The sequence below is a fragment of the Carassius gibelio genome, chromosome A2 (assembly GCF_023724105.1).
Source record: "Carassius gibelio isolate Cgi1373 ecotype wild population from Czech Republic chromosome A2, carGib1.2-hapl.c, whole genome shotgun sequence".
In the NCBI taxonomy this organism is placed as follows: Eukaryota; Metazoa; Chordata; class Actinopteri; order Cypriniformes; family Cyprinidae; genus Carassius; species Carassius gibelio.
In genome coordinates, this window is record NC_068372.1 from 6,337,768 (window position 1) to 6,360,137 (window position 22,370).

The window sequence follows — 22,370 nt, forward strand, 5'->3', positions numbered from 1 at the left end:
ATCTTGGTTTTGAGTTTGGTGTCTTTAGCGTTTCGTTGCTTTCATAGCGGTCCAATAACTGTGAGTTCAGCCCGCAGTCTTTGAAACATGAGTACGGAGGCTGCTCTCTGAAGCACCCCAATCCTTCAGGCCAAAATATTGCTGGAGTGGAAGAGTAGGCCAAAGAATCCCATAGGCCCACATGCCTGTCTGGATTAGTTTTTACCGGTCTTAAGGAAAGCGGTATTTGAAACTTGGCCTACTTTGCCTGGGGAAGGCAAAAAGTCTCTGAAAAGTGTTGCTTATGTGATGTTTTCTGCTTTTGTGCTGTCAAATATTTGGTGATTCATTGAAATAGTCATCTTTTATGCCGTTCCAAACTCATATGACTTTCTGTCTTCCATGGAGCACAATTCAATTTTCCATTTGAAGCCTGAAGACCATCTCACTTTGCAGATCTGCAGGACGCTTTACATTCCTGCCAATCTCATCCATGTGTAATATACCATCACAGCTTTGCGCTCAACCAGCTTTGGGTGTGCGGTGCATTAACACCCCGCTGTCACTGTACAAATGTTCAGCACAGTGTCAGTAACTCGATTCCTCAACCTTCAGGGGAACAGCTGCCCACAGGCCTTTTACAGCATTATTCGTCCTGGTGCAAATCTCTAGGTGAAGAAGTGAGAGATGTGGCCTCATCCCACGCTGGGTTCATGGTAATTTAGTGTGCCACAGGTCGCCCTGAACATGTGTGCTTGCGTTACAATGTCTGCTGTCACTGTTTGAGTCGAAACGGTTCAGCAGAGCAGAAATAGATCAGACTTATAAAGACTTGGTCCAAACCTAAGTTTGATTTCAAGCGGTTTCTTTCTCATTCCAGACGGATTGGATGATGGTCAGATCGGATCTCTGTGTTGTGCATACAAAGATCTCAATGGATTATTTACAATTAATGGCAAAGGGAATGTTTAGATGTGGATGACAGCTGGATGAAGGTGATGCCTTTGCAGCAACTAGCTTTTCAGAAATACTTCAAGGCTTCTGCACATTGGTCTTTGACCTTCACATTGATTTTAGAGAGGCTTGCTCACCAGAGAGTTAACCTTAATCACCTCTGGAGATGATGCTCATTTGGTCCAATGTGGCTGGCCATTCTCTCTAGCTTAACTCTCTCTTTGTCATTCTCCATTACTTTACATCGAATGATGTTACATGTCACGGTCTAGCAGTGTTCACCCATCAGGGAGAGACCCCATATGTGTTTGATGGATTATGAATGGGATCGTATCAGACCATAGGTCTTTTGATGGGACCTTGTACCGAAGGTTGCCATACTGACATTTTAAATGGGTCTGAGACGCAACGGGTGATCAGACCAACGAGTGCTATCAGTTTACGTAAACATATTCTTTCACGACTCAAAACATTCTGTGTAAATATGCATTCCATTGGGTCGAAAGAAGTCTGCTCCAGTCCAGAGACACGATAGTACAGAGCGGATCATATGCGTGAATCAGCACAGACCATAAAACGTATCAGACTAGGTTTAGATAGAAGGAGAAATGGTTGGACAAACAGTACTGATAAGTTAGGACTGTAGACATAATACCGGTGCCCTGTGCCAACATAAATGAGGCAATATTCAAACCACAGTTCTTCTGCATCATTATAATCACTGCTTTGCTTCAGAAAAAGTTAAATATTGAACCTAAAGGGTTAGTCTCTAAAGGGGTTTTATAAGCTTTCAAATGCAGCTTTACCGAGCTCAGCGGCTCTGGTGTCTGGCCCAAGCTGTGATATAAACGAAACACTATTGGCTGTTTGAAAAAGGGGGCGGGGCTGCTTTATATGTCCCAACCCTGTGTTTCTGTTTCATTAAAAATTACGTCATCACATAGAATAAAGGCCCTTCAGAGGATCTTTAGGTTGTAGCACTAAAATGACCAACTGGAACTAAAACCAAAACTGCAATAAAAATCAAATAAACCTATTTACAGTATTCATATTTAGTTGACAGATATTAAATTCTTTACCATCAAAATAAAACACCAACAAATAAAATCAGCTGGATTGATTTAGGCATCACAACATTATAATGTACAGTATGAAAAATTTGATTTATTTTTATTTTTACATTTAACAGTTTTGAATGTAGTATGAGCAACATCTGATCATCTCTGATACCAATAAATAAAAATAAAATCTATAACAGTAATGAATATGTAACCAGTATATTGTGCATCCCTGCATCTTGACGTGGACTATGAGTATGTATCCACAGTTATGATTAGGGCTGTCACTTTTAGTTTGAAAATCGATTGCACAATCGATCGGACCAACCAAAAAAAGGTTTCGAAAAAGAAAATAGGGAATCGATTTTAACCAAATATGTACACTATTAATTTTAAAATAATTAAACAATATAAAAATATAGATGTAACAAAACTCACAAACAAAAGCAGAAAAAGAAAATAAAGAATTCCAAAAGTGCAGTATGCCTTTTGAGAGCAAGACAGAAAATACCAGCAGCAATTTTACGCTCCTGTAAGAGCCAGTGACGTCGAAAGCGACCTCTTATGCTGCGTTCACACCAAATGTGAATATAGCATCTGGTGCGAATGATTTCAGTCTTAGTCAATGTAAAGACGCGTTTACGCGCTTCTGGAGGTCTCACGGCACAGTAGACGAGTTATGAGTTATGAGTTATGAGTTATGAAAAGGACCATTCCAAGTTGACAGCGACTGGCTTTTGTGGTGGAAAATTGGCAGTAATACCCCCACCTTGCGCAGCTGTACCTGAGTGTCCCTGGGACATCAGTGCAGTCGGAGCGCGTCTTCTCAACAGCTGGACATATAGTGAATAAAAAACACTCTGCTCGGGACCCCGAAAATCTTGATCGACTTGTTTTCCTGTCCAATAAATTTGTAATGGCTTTATTTTGCGCCTTTTTGCGCGTTACAATATGCCTGCCTAGTGTCGACCTATGTTCGTCCGTTATTTGACGTTGAAAAAGGAAACCTTTTTTTTTTTTTTTTTTTTTTTTTTTAGACATGGAAAATCGATTTTACAATCGATTCAGTGAACACTTATGTCTTAAAAATCGAAACTGATTTTTTTCACAAAAGTGACAGCCCTAGTTATGAATATGTCTGATATATATGAATAGGGTGTATCACCATCTTTTTCCTTTTAATGTCTTCTATTGGCCAGAAGTGACTTCATCTGACATAACAGCCCATAAGTATCAATTGTCGTTTCTTTCTGTAATTAAAAGTAGTGCTGAATAACCAGAAGTGCGAGTCATTGTAGTTAAGCCCATATCTTCTCTCCATTACTGCAGTCACAGGTTCAGATCAGAATCATAATTTATCTCTCCTCTTCTGATTAGAAAGAAACCTGTCCTCTAATTACCTCAGATGTGCTCAGCTGATGTAAGCCACACCAGACGATAGTCATTTAGCCTTCTGTGATTACGTGATTTCTGTAATGGCTGGTTATCTGCTCCTATAGGAGATATGAGGTCATTAATCTGATACGGCCCTCAAAATCAATGGATCAAAGTGCTTGAGATGGATATTTGTTGTTCTAGGCTTGAATTGAACAGAAGAGAGTGACATAATAGAGAGTAGGAGGACAATAAAGCATGTTAGAGTGTAGTCGGAGCGTACAGTGTGTTTATAAAACAACACTGCATGGATAAATCGTGGATCATCCTAATTAAAGGCAGAGATTACTTTCAGTGCTGCTCAAAGCCGTTGTATTCTCTTGAGCACAATGTTTTCTGAACAACACACCTGTTGTATGCGCCTGCGTTCACACTTGCTCTTTTCTACCCTGATGTGTTGTTTTTCCAATGCTGTAATTATTTCCACTAATGCTTGGAGCGGTTTGGATTGAATAACACAAGGACTGTCTGTTGTCTCTAGAAATTGTGGCAGATGCTAGTGGTGATTTAGCCGAGCCAGAGTGCAGCGAGACCTCAGACCACAGCCTGGAAACTGAACGGACTTCAGGTACTTCATCTACTCTCTTTGCCTTCAATGATGCACACACGTTTGATGTTATCGAAGATGCTGGAATCTTAAAACCATAACCACTATATATATAATTTATAGAGGTATCGATACAGAATTGTATATATTTCTGACAAAGATTTAATTCAATGGGCATTAAGGTGATTTAATTGTGTTATTGTGTGAATTTAAATACACAACATTTTATATAATGCTAAATAGTCCAATGTGCTTTTGCATGTCAACAAAATTAATTTTGCTGAATCTGATTAGACAAGTTATTCATCATCAAGATTTTTGGTTCAAATTAATACGGGTGTATAAGATGAATATTTCTTTTTCACCAATTTTTATTTAGCGGGTAATCCATTTTAAATGGTGTTAAAGTGTGTAAAATTATTTTTAAGAAGTACAAATAATCAATTAACTCTCAATCAGAGCTCATTAAAGTTGCATTCATTAGAATTTATAATAGAGTTAGAATTCTATTGAAAATAGTTTAGGATGTAGTGTAATATGTCAGCTTCCCAAAAGTTTTTCTGCAGTCTTACTTAAGCTATAGTAAAACAAGCCCAAATACCCGGAACAGTCTTCTTCTTCATGAAATCATAACAGTATGTTCATTTTTTTTTTTATGCTGATAACAGTATGGGCAGTTTTTAACAGTGGAAAATCCACTTTATTGTAAATCCTCGGAAAGTGATTTTGAGTGTTCTTCTGCTTCTTGCATTTGCAGTTACATCTCCTCAGGAGACAAAAGGTCCTGAAGATTCAGAGCCGCTTAAGCAGGAGCTGGTTTCATCTCCAGAGACATCCACAGTACAGCAGCTTGTGTTTGAAGCAGAGGAGCCTTCAGAGACGTCATCTACACTCAACGAAAACATCTCCCAAAAAGAGGATGACAGCAAGCCCTGCCTTGAGGAGCAGAGAACCAACCTATCACCCACCAAAGAGCCAACTCCAGCCTGTACGGCCCATGAGGAAGAACCCATGGAGGTTTCCTTCACCGAGGAACCTTCCACAGTGGCTGGTGGAGTTACTGTAGAGCCTGAGGTTAGTACTGCTGAGACTACACCAGGAGTTCAGAGCCAGGAGGAAGGGGATGTTATGGTGCAGCAGCACAGCATTATTCCTGAAGTGGACATCACTATAGATGGTGATGAGCGATGTTTGGCCAAGCTGAGTTCTCTGGTGGAGGAGAGGACGTCGTTACAGCAGCCTCCATGCAGACAGCCTGAGGGTTTGCCCTCAGTTGGGCACGGGGCATCCCAGCTCCAGCTCCAGCTCCATGCTGTCTCAGGACAAGCCATCAGCAATGTGCCTTCATCCACCTTCATCCCATTCACTCCAAAAATCGGCATGGGCAAGCCGGCCATCTCTAAGAGGAAGTTTTCACCTGGAAGACCCAGAGTCAAGCAGGTCAGTCATATACTTTATGATCAATTGTGTGGTGGTTTCATTTAATCCATCTTAGTTCTGTTCTGTTATTTGTGATCTCAACAGCAAATAAAACCAAAGACCTTTTTTCATGTCATTTTGAATGGAAAACTGTCATAAAAGTAGTTATTATCTCATCATTTGACTCACAGTTGCAATTTTATTTACCGTAATTGCAACTTTAAATCTCAATTTGTCATTGTTCGCAATTTTTTCTTTATTTCTTGTAGTTGCACAGTTGGAGTGCTGTATATCGTAATTGTGACTTTATATCTTAATATAACATTGTACCTCATGAATGTAACCCCCCCCCCCAACCCCCGTAATTGTGACCTTATGTCTCACAATTGCAAATGTATTTCTTATAATTGTGACCCTGTTTGTCATAAATTTCTTGTAATTGCGTTAACGTTAACGTTGTTTCTCATAATTGCAACTTTATATCCCAGAATGACATTGCATTTCACAAATGCAGTTTTTTTCCTGTAATTGTGATCATGCAGGTAACCTTTAACACATTTTACTTTATTGCTTATAATTGTGACTTTATATCTCATAATTGCAGCATTACTGCACAGTATTAATAGGGATTTTTTTCTTAATGGCATTGCATCACACAAATGATTTTTTTTTGCTCCTGCATTTATGACCATATATCTCACAATTGTGACTGTTTTCTTGTAAATGTGACCTATTTTTTTTTTTATAATTGCAACGTTAATTCTCTTATTTCTTGTAATTGTGACTATTTCTCGTGATTGCTACATTCTACCTCAAAAATGCAATTAGATGTTTTATTTTTTACCTCTGAGGCAGAAAAATGTTTCCATATGTTTCGGTCTAAACACAGTGTTTCAGTCTCAAACATGCTCTCTTTGGATAGCCTAAATATTTGTGATTTGTGAATGTGAAAGTTAGATTTTTTGCAAGAAACAACTTTCCATTTTCTGAAGCTTTATTATAGACAACACATTTGATAAATTGAGCACAGGCTTTAAATATCAATTCAAAGGGGATTATTTCAGCATTAGAGGTCTACATGCCATCAGATCATCATTCATGCATCACATCCTGTTTCTGATTGTGTTTTCCTGTTTACCAAACGACCTCTGACTCATAAAGGCTGTGTCCAAAGGCACCTGCCTCGCTGTCCAGTCTGCACAGACAGTTTTATTCAGACCAACATCCAGAGAAAAATAATAGTGATCTAGAACTGTAGAACTAATGAGCTTTAAACAAAACCAAATGATTATTTAATGACTACAATGTTTTCTTGGTAGAAAAGGTAAAACATAAATGAATGAATTAATTAACGCATTTGCATATTGGGTTAGAAACTGCTGTGTTAATTTCATTTAGTTTTAATTGAGCAAGTCTTAATTCACAGCCATCTTCGTGATTTCCGGATGATCGCTAAATATTAATTAACTTTATAGCCACAAACTAATTAATTAGAGGAATTAGGCGGCTGTAAGAGGCACTCTTCGTGTGCTGGAGTCATGTGATGTCATGCTGACATCATCACAGGTGATTGTAAACAAGACAGCGATCTGTTGTCATAGCAACAAATGTAGAGCAAGCATTCAGAGGCTAAAGGCCCATTCACACCAAGCACGATAACTATAAAGATAACGATAGATATAGTTCTAATAATCGTTCTCAATATTAAAGAATAGCAGAGTCCACACTACAACTACAACGATAAAGGCATAGAGAAACGGTATCGTTGGAATCATTTTCAGAACGATTTTTTTCCAGCTGATGAACGATACAAACATTGACATCCAATCAGAATCCATCTTGCTGTAATGAGCTCGAGGATTTAAAGCGGCAGACGCACGCGCGCTCAGAATAAACAGACGATATCGTTCGCTGGTGTGGACTCTTATATCGTTATCTTTATAGTTATCGTTCTTGGTGTGAACGGGCCTTAAGGCTCTCAGTAACACTTAGGGACCTATTCTCACTATGAACTAGCTGCTTATTAACATGCATATTACTAGCATATTGATTGTATATTAGTACATATATAGCACGTTAATATCTTTTTCTGCATGACCATATTTTAGATCCCTTGATCCACCCCATACCTAAACTTAACAACTACCTTACTAATTATTAATAAGCAGCAAATTAGGAGTGTATAGAGGCAAAGTCATAGTTAATAGTGAGAATTGATCCCTAAAATAAAGTATGACCACCCTCTCTACTGCAGTGAAGGCCTGTTCACAACGAGAGTAAAAATGATATAAGTGATATAAAATGAAAAATACAAAATATAATATAAAAATTAATATTAAAAAAATATATAAAAAAGTGAAAAATTCATTCCCATGTTTAATGCAAATACAACTCACTAGGGCTGTCATTATAGCGAAACCAAATAGAAATGTAATTTATCCTAAAGAAAAAAATTATATGAGAAGGAACATTATATATTAAATAATATTCATATTATATAATTAAATACTACTAAATATACAATAATAATACATTTTGCAATGAGTTATGAGTAATTAAATTAGGATTGCGTTTGGTAAAGGAAGAATAATAATGCAAGTAAAATATAGTAATAAAGAAAATAAAATAATTACAAGCAATAAAACAAATATTGAAAGTAACAAGCTAGGGGTTTTTAAAGTAATCAATACTTTTATTAATTATTTCATTATTCACTATACATTATTTATTAAATTGAGAAGGGGAAAAGTGACAATAAAGAAAAAAAAATACAATTTATAAAGTTACAGAATATTTAGATTTTTTTTTTTTACAAAACTGCTTTCAATATAAGTACTAATAAGAAATGTTTTTGAGCAGCTAATAAGGATATTAGAATGATTTCTGAAGGAAAAATTCCATGTTAAAATATATTAAAATAGAAAAGTTATTTTAAGTTGTAAAATTATTTTGCAGTACTACCTTTTTTATGTTTTACTTTAGATTTTTTTTTTACAACTTACAGAACAAAATATATAAACAATTAAAAAATGCAATATTCCTATTTTTTACTGTATTTTTGCAGCACTCTAGAGCATAGGAGTCTTCTTTCAAAAAAAAAAAAAACACCAAGGAGTTAATAAATCTTACTGACCCCAAAATCTTCAATGCCTTTAAACCTGTTTGGACACAGTTATTATAAAAAAATAAATAATAATAATAAATTGTGTTTGTTGCATAATCTACACACTTGACCTTTAAATATCATCTCTTAAGGCACTGATGACACTTTTTCCTCGAGCGGATGATGCTGTTTCACAAGTTCTTTCCATCGTTTGCAGTCTTTCGCATTACCGTGACTGACAGAACACATCTCTTTTTGCCCTAGAAATAGGTATTAAAACAGAAAACAGTAAAAAGAACATTTTTGTCTGCATGTTTAAGAGCAGTATAATCAGATGGATATTTTCAGGATGTCTCAGATGTCATTTTTTGGAGTTCATTCACAGCTCTTATGTGTCATGCTCTCTGTGTTGTACATGCATGTTTCTTTGTTGGCTGTACTGTTTAAGTTGTTGCATGTTCTCGCCCACATCTCCTCCTCTCTCTCTCTAACCCATCCCATCTTCAGGGAGCATGGAGCGCCTCCCGCAGACCGAGCTCCCCCCCATGGTCCCTTGACCCGACTGAGGGCTGGGACGGGCCAAAGAGCAGGCAGCCCCTCAGCACGGCCGCCTGGATAATCCGTGTGGTAAATACTAAATATTACACAGCAGACCTGCAGTGGCTGTTCAGCCATGTCTACAATGGAAATAGCCAATTTGGCACACCTTCAGTTGATACTTATTTTTATTTTTTTATTTTTTTTATTTGAATGATATTTTTCTAATTTTAATATTTAAAAATATTAACTTAATTTTGTGAATTATAAATACCTATAAATTATCAACTTATACAAATAATTGTGTAAATAATATATTAAATAATATAATAGAAATATTTTTGAACGTATATAAATACACTTTTTTCTTTTATACATTTTATTGATATTTTTCTAATGTAAATAATAAAGATTATTAGTTTAATTATTTAAATTATAAATAAATAATTGAATTAACTATCAATGTTCTACGAGTATAATATATATATATATATATATATATATATATATATATATATATATATAATATTAAATAAATACTGACATAAAGGTATATATTTAAAATGTATATAATTTAAATGTATTTATTATTTTATACATTCTAATAGTTATCATAATATTAATAATAATAATTATACATATAAATAAATGAATAATATAACAAATAGTAAAATATATAAAAAAATAAAATGTTTTATTATATAAATATAATAATTATATTTATTATATAAAGAAATTGTTTACATTATCGATAATATTTATACAAGTCATTATATAAATTAATATATTGATATAGATATCATTATATTATTCTTCTAAATATTTTAATAATTGTTTAATAATTTAAGTAAAATTGTATTATTACATTTAATTCAATTAAATTTAAATATTTTGAAATCAAACCGATATGATCCAGTGCAGACATTCTTTAACAGACCTTCCCTAGACATCCTCAGGTTTCTACTACATACAGTTGTTATAAAATGCTAAAATTGTGTTCTCTAAAATATGAATTTATATTAATGTTAATTTTTCATATTATGATATATGATAGTAATGTCATTTACAAGTAATGGGAATAAACAATCATTTTTCAAGGGAAGGAAGAGCTAGAAAATAGCGGATGCATGAAATGTGAACCACACCAGACCCTTGAGTTTTCATGCAGAGAATCCGAGAGTCGTCGCAGGGCATGCGCTTTGAAAATGTGCTCATAACAATGATTATGTTCGACAGCTTTGATTTGGATTTGGACTGAACAAAAATAATGTGAGCAGCAAATTACGAGAGTCACTAACATGTTCTGTGGCTTCATAATACATCCTAACCATTTTTCCCCAGCATGCACAGTGCTTTTCTTTCCATGACCCTGCTTGACTTGGGCTAATGACTGAAAATGAGTTCTGAATGTGTTGACGTAGTGAGTCATAGCCCATGGGTAGGAGCAGATGTGCTGCGTGTTGAGGGGTCAGGGGTCACGCAGTGGCCATGATGTTCTCGCTGGGCTTCGGGATAATCATCTGGGCACGAGGCCAGACCAGGTCCTGCTGAAATATCATGTCTTGATAACAAGCATGTTGGATATTATTTGCCACAAGTCAAGGGTCACTGAAAAGACAGCATCGACATTTAGATGATGATGGAGAAGAAGCAGGACAAGACTAAATGTATATTAATATGGTGGTAACTCTATGGCTTTAAAGGAGCGAGTGTTAAATTGAATATTCACAATTTAAAGTGGGTATGGTTTTGTTTTGAACAGCTGAATTTACTCAGTGCAAGTAAAATTGAGTGTAATTAATATTATTAAAATGTGATTATTTTTATACCCACTGTATTTGCAGTGATTTAGCTGGAGAAGTAATAATAAATAAATAAAATTCTATAAATTATTAATTAAGATTAAGTTTAAATGCATACTAATAGATTTTTTTTAATTTATAAGATTTTTAAAACTGTTATTATTAACCCTTATTATATATAAATATTATATTTTTCGTATGTATGTATGTATATATATATATATATATATATATATATATATATATATATATATATATTAGGGCCGGGACTTTAACGCGTTAATTGAGATTAATTAATTACACAAAAAAGTGTTAAATTGAATGTTCACAATTTAAAGTGGGTATGGCAAAGAATCACCCCCAGTTTTGTTTTGTTTTGAACAGCTGAATTTACTCAGTTCAAAAAATACATCCAATTGGAAGATAAAACACCAACATGTCAGCAACATTTTGCATTTTCTCCAGTCCCTGCTGCAGAGAAACACCCCCATAACATGAAATCTCTCCACTTCCATGCTTTAATGGAGGAATGCTGTTATTTGGATGCTGAGCTGGATTGGATTTCCGCCAGACATATCGTTTGGTGTTGGGGAAAGATAAGTCCATTTTAGTCTCATCTGCCTCTGAATCCTCAGTTGTGTGTTTTGGCAAAGCTCAGTCTGCCTGCATGTGGCCTTTCTTGAGGAGTGGCTATTTTCTTGCAACCCTCCCGTACAAGACATACAGTATTAGTGGAGAATTTGTGATATTGTTGTCATTGTTGTTTGCTTCAGTTGCACTACCAAGGATTGAAATGCTCCAGGAAAGCTCTTTTCATGTTGGGCTAATCAAAATAAGCACAGCGGACAACAGCTGAAAGTCTAATGGCTTTGTGTGCCTTTGAGAAGGTGATTGGCTGATTGAGTTTACAAGTCATTTCTCTTTTTCCCAACTTTTTTTCTTGGTGTTTTATCTTTCACTTGGATGTTATAAGTTGGACTGAGTAAATACAGCAGGATAAAACCAAAGCGGTGTCCGTCTTCATTTCAGGATGTGATTATTAAAATGTGATTATTTTTATACCCACTGTATTTGCAGTGATTTAGTTGGAGAAGTAATAATAAATAAATAAAATTCTATAACTTATTAATTAAGATTAAGTTTAAATGCATACTAATTGATTTTTTTTTTTTATAAGATTTCTAAAACTGTTATTATTAACCCTTATTATAATATAAATATTATATTTTTCGTATGTATGTATATATATATATATATATATATATATATATATATATTTCACATTTTAAATGTATTCTTATATGCATTTTATCAATGTTTATAATAAGTAAAATACATTTAGCTTAAAATGATATAGCGTATATAAACTGAAATGACAAAAATATAGTGTGTGTATATACACTCTCAGAAAAAAAGGCACAAAAGCTTTCACTGGGGCAGTACTTTTTCAAAAGGTACACTTTTTGTACATTTTAGGTACTAATATGTTCCTTTATGGACTTTTTAGGTACAAAGGTGTCCCTTTTGAAAATGTACTGCCCCAGTGACAACTTTTGTGCCTTTTTTTCTGAGAGCGTATAGATATAGGTGTGAAGTAGATACTGTATATAGATTGTTTGTAAGCATAAGTACACTGTGTATATATGCAATAGTAACTCTAAACATTTCAACAAAGTAAAGTCAGGGGGTTAAAGTCCACTAGAATAAAACAGACGATGGAAAGACCGATTTAAAAAGCATCAGTTCTGAGTGGCAGGAATGGTTGAAATGATGGTCCAGCGAGAGGAACAGAAGATGGAGGGGGAGGGAAGCGAGGGAGAGGAACTCTTGGAAAGGGTTTTCATTGTGACAGTCAGAATGGCCGTCTCTGAGGAAAGGAAACGCGCTGACAGAGTAATAGAAGTGAAATCGCTAGAATAACACGGCCGAGGCCTCTCAACAGCCTGATAGCCGTGTTGGCAGCTCCCTTAGATGCCGTCTCACACCGAGTGCCACAGTCTCTGGGAAATTGGTGTCATTATGGGAAATGTTGCTCCACTGTGACAGCTAGTTAAATTGAGGGAGAGCCGTGTTTGGTTTGGGTTGGTTATTTGATCAGAGTGCATTAAAGTTGAGCTGGTGCCATTCATTAAATATAAACTTTGGTCACTGGTTTCCTGCTCACGATTGCTTGGGTCCTGTCCATGCAGAGTGTTTGAAGACGCCTCTTTGAAGCGGTGCACTGAAGTAAGATGAGATTAGTCTGCTCATTTGTTTGACTAACTTCACATGACAGGACGAGTAGTTAAAGGCTTCACTGTTTGGAGCATCACATCATTTTCCTTTCTTTAGTCACTCCATTTAATCACACATCAAACCTGTTTTTGTCCGCCTTGTAAAATCATTTCATAGATTACTGAACACGTATTCAGTTAGCTGTAGCAGTACTATAAAATAGCTTTTCATTGCTTGGTTGAAATCCTGTTGGTGGAGTGAGAAAACTGGAAATAACATAAAAATAGACTTTTCAGACTTGGAGATGTTATGCAAATTAATATAATTTTTAAAATTGTATACATTTTTTTATAGTTAATGTACATTTCTGTAGTTGCATTGCAATAATTATGTTACAATTTCCAGGAGCAAAATATTGGGGTCAGTAATTTTTATTTTTATGTTCTTGAAATAAGTCACCAAGGCTGTATTTATTTGACCAAAAATACAGTAATATAGTGAAATATTATTGCTACTGTTTTCTATTTGTATCTATTTTAAAATAAAATGTATTCCGGTGACGAATAGCTGAATTATCAGCATCATTCCTCCAGTCTTCAGTGTCACATGATCTTCAGAAATCAGTCTAATACAATGATTTGCTCTCAATAAAAAAATTTCTTTTTAATATTTTCCTTTTTTTCAGCTTATTTATTTATTTATAAAGCTTAAAAGAACAGTATTTATTTAAAATCTAATTTATTGTACAAATGCTACTTTACTGTCACTTTTGATCTATTGAATGCTTTCTCGCTTGATCAAAGTATTCATTTCTTTCTTTTAAAAAAATCTTACTGACCCCAAACTTTTGAATGGCAGTGTTAAAAAAAAAAGAATTCATTCAAACTATTGGAAAAACCATGGAAATTCATTGGAATGCGTACGATCCCTGTATTTCAATGTGAAATTCTAAATCCAGAGTTACAGTGTAACTACACACTATTGAACACTTATCACATAATAAAGCTAGTACTGCTTCCTTTGGCCTCTTGTTTTGGATGACCCTGACGGTGTCTGTGGTGTCAGCAGGGCCGGGGATCTGGCTTCCCCAGCAGGAGACGGCCCCGGGGCTCGGGTGTCACGGGTCGGGGGGGACGTGGCCGGGCCAGAATGAAGAATGGAGTCCCTCCAATCCCAACACCAGGAGTACGTCACATTATCTGACAGCCGCTACATGGTTTGTTCTGATTTGTGGATTAATTGCTGTTCTGCTCTTCTGTTTATTTGTATGGTCTGTTTCTGTCACTGCAGATAAACCTCATGGAACCCATTTGCACATTTAAGGAAGAGGAAGAAAACGCCCTGCACAATACCGTAGTGATTTTCTCTAGTACAGACACGTTCACTATGAAGCAGGTAAATGTTTCTGAGTGGTCGTGCTGCTGCAGCTGTATATATGTCAAGTCTGCTGCTCTCTTACACCTGTGTGTGTGTGTGTGTGTGTGTGTAGGATATGTGTGTGGTTTGTGGGAGTTTTGGACAGGGTGTGGAGGGTCGACTCTTGGCCTGTGCTCAGTGTGGACAGTGTTACCACCCCTTCTGTGTCAACATAAAGGTGAGCACGTTGAGCAGGATGAGGCCATTACATCCTTCCCTTTACTGTTGGAGGTGTTGATGGTTGTGTTAATTATGACTGGCCAAAAAAAAAAAAAAAAACTTGCCAGACCTGGAAAGAAAATACAATTCTAAATTAAAGATGCCATAGAATGCACTGATTCAGTATTTTAAATTGTTCTCTGATGTCCCCAGAGTGTGTATGCAAAGTTTTATCTCAAAATACCCCACAGATCATTTTTTATAGCTTCTTGAAATTGCCACTTTTAATAGAGCAGAGAGTGTGGACTGTTTATGATTTTTTTGGAATTACAAAACAACGAATGAGTGGATTTCTACCATTATAGGCTGGTTGTTTTCACAAACTGTGGCCTCACAGATGTGTTCAAAGACCTTATAAAACTGATTTTTGCATTCTATGGCACCTTTAAAACCCTCTGGGGTTCTTCGGTCATTTATGACCCGAAATTTTTTTTAAAAAAAATGTTAAAAATCGTAGCTTCATCGGAATGGTCCGAAACTTGGTGACTTTTTTGGTACTTGGTATATGAACACCCCAAAAAATTGGGGACAGGATTTTAAAAGTCTAAGTGGTCGTAAAAAAAATAGTCACACTCAGGGTCTTCGGGTCAAAAATGACCCGACATAGGAAATGAATGGGAAATTTGCAAAAATATGAAAATACTGAGTTTTTTTGTGTGTACAATCTACAAATCAGCCACGATGCAGAAAAAAAGCATACAACAGTGAAGGGGTGAATCTCTAAAACATCAAGAGTGCAAAACAGACAAAAAAATTCACACACACACACACACACACACACACACTTATACACACAAAAACACACACAAATGAAAGTATCATTGCAAAAGCTAATTTTGGGAAATGTGTGAAATAAAAGAAATTATTCATCAATGTAAGAAATAAAGTGCACAGCAATAAAAGCATGAGGCTGTAAGCCATCAAGGTTGCAAAATAGACACACTCACTCACACACACACACACACACACACATAGGGAAATATGAGACTGGTGAAACTGTAACAGAGATATGTGAGAATATGTGAAATAAAATCAATGAATCAAATAAAGGGGAGACATTGGATCCAAAATGCAAAAGTCACACACCATGTCTCTCTCTTGAACACACACACACACACAAACACACACACACAAGCACGTGTGCACGCACGCACGCACACACGCACAAACAGAGTAAGGTCAAAGGATGGAATTCTTCCCTAGTAACCTCCAGGCCTATTCGAGCGACCCAGGCCCAGCGTGACACTTTTTTTATTTTTCTATTTTCCATTTACATGTACTGTTTGAAAATGATTATACGTTTGCTGTTATTTTTGTTTTTTGTTCATAATTGCTGTTGGCAATTTTGAAGAGTTACTGTTCATTGAATTGCAAAAAATAATTTTAATGGAAATGTTTATAATAAAAGGTAAATAAAAATATGTTATGTTTTAAATAATGTAATTTTTTTTATTAAGTTAGAATTAAAACAATGGGTAACAAAATGCTTTCCATTTGTTCTCTTTCTAGTGCAATGTTCAGGTTTGACTGTATTATAAAGTAAAACTGGCACTTGAAATTACCATTTAAATCAACCAAACAAAAAAAAAAAAAAAAAACTTGACAAAAATAGTCTTTGAGAATCTGTGATTATATATTAAAATCCACAACCTGAAATAAATAGGCAAATATGTGCAAAAATCACTAGAATTCACAAGCCTTTCTACAGAGAGCTGTACATTCGCTATAGTGGTAAAAATGTGCTATTGCATGATAAAAATGCTTAATTTGTCCACCAGATGGCACCAATCTAATTTCAAAAATTGTTTTCTATAGGCCTTGGCTGTACTTTAAAATAAAATACAGCATTAATAAAAATAAAAATAAAAATACATATATATATAAATTTTCTATTATATTCAATGGGAAAAAATGGATCATAATTATTGCATAAAAATTCATTATTATCATAAAATTCTCTCAAAACACCAAAAAAGAAAGAAAAAATATTATTGAACAAAAATACATTTGATTGATTTTACTGAAAAAAAGTATACCTGAATCCCGGCCTCTGGGTCATTTTTGACCCGAAGGTCCTGAGTGTGACTCATAAATGAAGAACCCCAGAGGGTTTTAAAAGAAAAACAATCTGCATAGCAAACCAGAATAGCACTGATGATTTCTGAAGGATCATGTGACACTGAAGACTGGAGTAATGATGCATGCATTGCTCGTCAGATCACTAAGGTGGTGCTGAGTAAAGGCTGGCGGTGTTTGGAGTGCACCGTGTGCGAGGCGTGCGGTCAGGCCAGCGATCCCGGCCGTCTGCTGCTCTGTGACGACTGTGACATCAGCTACCACACATACTGCTTAGACCCGCCCCTGCAGAACGTGCCCAATGGGAGCTGGAAATGCAAATGGTATTCCACATCACATAAAATCAAATCATTTCTAACATGAAAATCTCTAGTATTAATGCATCTGTCTGTTTTCAAGGCACTATATGTTAAAATAATCATCATTTTACAAAATCGTTTTTTCTTTAACTGTGATTTAGCTGCTTTTTGTTCTTGTGGTTATTTTTGAATACTTGCTAGTTACAGTGGAGGACCTTTTGTTAACGAAAGAGATTTTATTTATGCTCATTCTTTTACTTGGCATGTCTTGATGTGAGCAGTTATTAGCGTGCTTGGAAGTGCTGGAGGTGTGGTGTGTGGTTAACGTCATTGTGCCCGCTTTGGCCTCGCGCAGGTGTGTGTCCTGTACGCAGTGCGGAGCCACGTCTGCGGGTCTGAGGTGTGAGTGGCAGAATAATTACACTCAGTGTGCCCCCTGTGCCAGCCTGGCATCATGCCCGCTGTGCCAGCAGGACTACAGCGAGGAGGAGATCATCCTGCAGTGCCGTCAGTGTGACAGGTGAGCTGTGGTCCAGCACTCAGGACTGCGCTGTGCATCAACCTGCTGGGACGCTTAGATTCCTTTCAACTCACTGCCATCAGACATACTGGAAACCTGCTAGATACAGTATCTGAAGAGGAGATGCTGGCCCATGCAAAACAACATATGTGACCCTGGACTACAAAACCAGTCTCAAGTGTCACTTTTTCTAAATTTGAGATGTATACATCATGAATAATTAAGCTTCTGTTGATGTATGGTTTGTAAGGATCAGACAATATTTGGTCAAGATACAACTATTTGAGAATATGAGGATGCAAAAAAAATCTAAATATTGAGAAAATCACCTTTAAAGTTGTCCAGATGAATTCTTAGCAATGCATATTACTAATCAAATAATAAGTGATATATTTACAGTAGGAAATTTACAAAAACATCTTCATGGAACATGATCTTTACTTAATATTCAAATGATTTTTGCCATTTAAAGAAAAAATGCCATACAATGTATTTTTGGGTATTGCTACAAATATACCCTAGTGACTTAAGACTGCTTTTGTGCTCCAGGGACACATACTGTATATTCAATATATATGATAGTGGATTCTAGGGGTCTGTGACGCATTACAGAATTGTGAGTTATCACCGTTTTCCCAAATATACGAGGCAGCACAACTGTTTTCAACATTTCTAATACTAATACATTTTCTTGAGCAGCAAATCAGCAATGATTTCTGAAAATCATGTGACACTGGAGTAATGATGCTGAAAATACAGCTGTGCATCACAGAAATAGAATCAATTAGTTTATTCCTTAAAAATAGATTAAAATTTAAATAGTTATTTTAAACAGTAATAATATTTTAAATTACGACTGTTTTACTGTTTTATTATCAGATATATGCAGTCTTGGTGAGCAAAATCTTTCAAAAACATAAAAAAAAATTTAAACCGTATTACTTCTTTAGTATGAGGTCTACTAATAAGTTCTGATAATCATTCATAACTTCAAAATTTTATTTGTATGTATTCTTCTTCTGCAACAAAAAAAACTAACTATTTATTTATGTTAAATATATTTCATTCGTTTTGACATTTTATTTTATAAGTGATTTTTATTTTATTATTACTAAATATAAATGTGAAATTAAACAATTTGAAATATTTTCTACATATCCATATCTGAGAATTAATAAAAAAATACCTGAATGACAATAGCCATCATGTCTCCAAATAAAAAATATTTATTGATGTCTATTTTTGTTATTATTAGTTGCTAGTATGTTTTTCCCACCTCCAATGATATTTCAATGCCTTTGTTTAATTCATATTTTTACCATTTTTTTTTCTTTGTTCTCTACAGTTCTACAAGTTTTAAAAGTAGTAGATGATGAAACACAGAAAAGTCTCTCATGCCTCTCCTCGATACGCAGCACAGATTGAGTTACGGTTCTTATGTGTGGTACAAACGTGCTGTTTCTGCTGTGTCTGCAGGTGGATGCATGCCTCGTGTCAGGGAATCCTCTCAGAGGAGGAGGTGGAGAAGATTGCAGACACCAGCTTTGACTGCAGTCTGTGCCAAGGCCACCCCCCCATCTCTCCCGGTAAACACAGCTCTAGCACCATCAAGTCTGGTTTACGTTTATAAAGCTTTTTTTTGTGGTTGACTTTGTGTATTTGTTTGTTCATTACACAGCGCCTGGCACGCCGGCCAAGTCTTGTCTGGATTTAGTCGAGTCTGTTTTCATCCCACAGAGAGTCACAAAAACAAGAGATCCTGGTAATGACATCACTACTAAAACATAATTATTATTTTTTTTATATAAAGTTGTCAAAATTAGTCATTTACAGAAGATTTTGTAACAAAATAAGGTTCTCTTTTTTTACACAATAATTAACTACATTGCTTAAGGTGCACTAACAATAAAAAAAATACTTCGAATTAAATCGTAGTTATTGTTGATTTTCAACATTTCTATGCATTATTAAAATCAAGTTCAAGTTGTGTCTGTTAATATTGACTTAGGCCGGGTTTCCTGATAATGATTGATCTTAGCGCTTAAGAGCATTTTGCGATTTTTTGTTATTGTTTCACGTGCGTTTCCCAAAAATGCACGTAGCCGTGCTTTAAGTGCTACTTAGGAGTCGCTATCCATTTGTCAAGTGCTGAAATGTCACCTTATAGGTGACTATTATACTTTACATAACAATATATAATATACTTTATATATTATGTTAGGTAAAATGATATAAACTGAATGCACTGTAAGTCGCTTTGGATAAAAGCTTCTGCTAAATGCATACATTTATTTAAATGTATTTATTTATGTACAGTATAGAGAAAGAAAGAGAGACGTTATTTCATAGCTGGTTTTCGTACACTTCAGCAAGTCATTGACATATTTTTTCCCCCAGTCTTTGAAGCATTTCCTACATTACTTCTTTTATTCTTTTTTTTCAGTCATTTAATTTAAATTTGTATTTCTATTTTTTCTTCCTTTTTTAATTATTTCATTTATAAATTAATTAAAAAATAAATAAAACGAGTCATAAAGTGTACAATAAAGCTCAATCAAATCTTAATATTATCATCACATTGTGCTTGAATCAAGTTAAAGGTGTAATCTGCCGATTGTCCTGCAGGTGACTGCATAAATCGGTCTTCTTACGATGCATTTAGGGATTTACGATTACTCCAGAGCACTCGTAGATCTACAATGATTTTCAAGTGCTACTTAAGTTACGATGCTTTTGGGAAACAGACCGTAATATTAAGAACAGTCGTACAATCATTTTTATGAACTTCTTAGGCATACGAAGCTTTTGGGAGACTCAGAACTGAGCTAACATGAGCAAACATGAACAGTTCACTATTACTCATTATTAGTTAATGTATTAAGTAAGGGATAATCAATGGCTAGCTGTGCATGGAGGCGAAGAACGTGTCGGTGGTTGCCTCGCGAAGTGCATTCAAATCATTTAATGCACAACTAGCTGTTGATTATCCCACTTATGCCATGGTCTTTTGCCAGCATTCACATATTAAAGATCTTAATAATATTTGCACTGCAATATTTGACCGGAATGCTAAAAATGAAGGTTATTTTCATCAGTTTCAACTTGTTAGATGTTACTACCTTATTTTTCGGACTATAAGTCGCACCTGAGTATAAGTCGCATCAGTCCAAAAATACGTCATGATGAGGAAAAAAACATATATAAGTCGCACTGGACTATAAGTCGCATTTATTTAGACCCAAGAACCAAGAGAAAACATTACCGTCTACAGCCGCGAGAGGGCGCTCTATGTCTTCAGTGTAGACTACAGGAGCACTGAGCAGCATTAGAGCGCCCTCTCGCGGCGGGAGACGGTAATGTTTTCTCTTGGTTCATTTCTCTTGGTTCATGTCAAATTAATTTTGATAAATAAGTCGCACCTGACTATAAGTCGCAGGACCAGCCAAACTATGAAAAAAAGTGCGACTTATAGTCCGGAAAATATGGTATGTTTACCAATGTTTATAGGAAGTGCATTAATATAGAGCGTTATTAAACTGACCTGGAACTACCTGTGTAGTTAAACAAATTTAATCAACACCTGCCAGCCAATTAGAATCGAGTATTCAGACAGACCTGAAATTAGTTAAACTAATGTTAACTAATGGAACCTTATTGCAAAGTTTTGCTGAAATCTCTGTATTGAATTATGGTTATGCTTTGATTTTTAAGATATATGGTTTTCTATGCATAGTAAAACTTGCTCACAAACCGTAGTAATGTCCAATGTGAGAGCGAATCATACTTTTGAGGTTCCAATGAGGTTCTTCTGTGTTTCTCTCCGCAGAGCTGATGAGGACGTACACCCAGGACGGTGTTTGTCTCACAGAGTCTGGTCTGTCTCAGCTCCAGAGTCTCGCCAATGCAGCCTCGCGGCGGAGACGCTCCAAACCCAAACTCAAGCTGAAGATCATAAACCAGAACAGTGTGGCCGTGCTGCAGACGCCTCCAGACCCACAGACTGACCTCTCCAGAGACGGAGACCTGGACGACACCAAAAGTACTGCTTCCTCCATCTCAGCCTTACTTCTTTGAGCAGTAGAGTCATATCTCTGTACAAAGAGTAAAGTAAAAGAGATGCAAATTGGAAGGTTAACAAATTGACCAAACAAAAACCAAATTAAGATCATTAAGCCTATGCCAAATGGGGGTTTGTGAGGATTCTGCGGTTGTTTTTGTTAATTGATGGAACACTAATAATAAAAAAAAATGTATGTGGTCGTACATTTAATCAGAATAAAACTGAAATCACCGTATGGCTTATTATGATTTTCAAATCAAAGGCTGCACTTTTTTTTATAACTACAACTAATAATTATAATTCTTAAGTAATAATAAGCCCTATATATAAATAATTATGAAAAAAAAATGAAACAACTAAAAAATAGTTTTTATAATATTTTAGCATGAGAGAGTGTGTTGTTAAATGATTTAAATATTAGCTTAAAAGATCCATGGACACATTGTATGATTTCTAGTCAGTAGTTCTTTCATCTCTGAAGGCCATCTTGGCTGGGAAATATTTGGTGAGCTCATGGCAAAGCATTATGGCAATTGTAGCACCGATTCTTTTGAGATGTAGGTGTTGTAGAAGGCAGCATAATCTCTACTTACAATTTAAAACTGCCTTCACATTATGTGTGCCATAAAACTAGGTATGCAGCTCATTATAGTGATTTGAAATTATATTTTTAGCACAAATGGACTGAATCTATTGTGGAAGACATAGAGTTTTCAAGTGTCTCATTTTGCAG

The 22,370-nt window shown here is 35.5% G+C and overlaps 1 protein-coding gene across 9 annotated transcripts in view; it reads left to right on the top strand.

Moving 5' to 3' along the window:
- LOC128025086 (histone-lysine N-methyltransferase 2C) overlaps window positions 1-22,370 on the top strand; it is a 108,348-nt gene that overhangs the window by 38,759 nt on the left and 47,219 nt on the right. For 6 of the 9 annotated variants that reach the window (XM_052611090.1, XM_052611116.1, XM_052611098.1 and 3 more), the window contains exons 13-23: window positions 3,907-3,993; window positions 4,730-5,412; window positions 9,002-9,121; window positions 14,113-14,232; window positions 14,338-14,442; window positions 14,537-14,641; window positions 16,900-17,081; window positions 17,413-17,577; window positions 19,054-19,163; window positions 19,256-19,339; window positions 21,404-21,616. In XM_052611090.1, the coding sequence (XP_052467050.1) occupies window positions 3,907-3,993; window positions 4,730-5,412; window positions 9,002-9,121; window positions 14,113-14,232; window positions 14,338-14,442; window positions 14,537-14,641; window positions 16,900-17,081; window positions 17,413-17,577; window positions 19,054-19,163; window positions 19,256-19,339; window positions 21,404-21,616 (1,974 nt within the window). The remainder of the gene's footprint in view (window positions 1-3,906; window positions 3,994-4,729; window positions 5,413-9,001; window positions 9,122-14,112; window positions 14,233-14,337; window positions 14,443-14,536; window positions 14,642-16,899; window positions 17,082-17,412; window positions 17,578-19,053; window positions 19,164-19,255; window positions 19,340-21,403; window positions 21,617-22,370) is intronic. The other 3 variants (XM_052611107.1, XM_052611163.1, XM_052611144.1) reach the window with 2 other exon arrangements.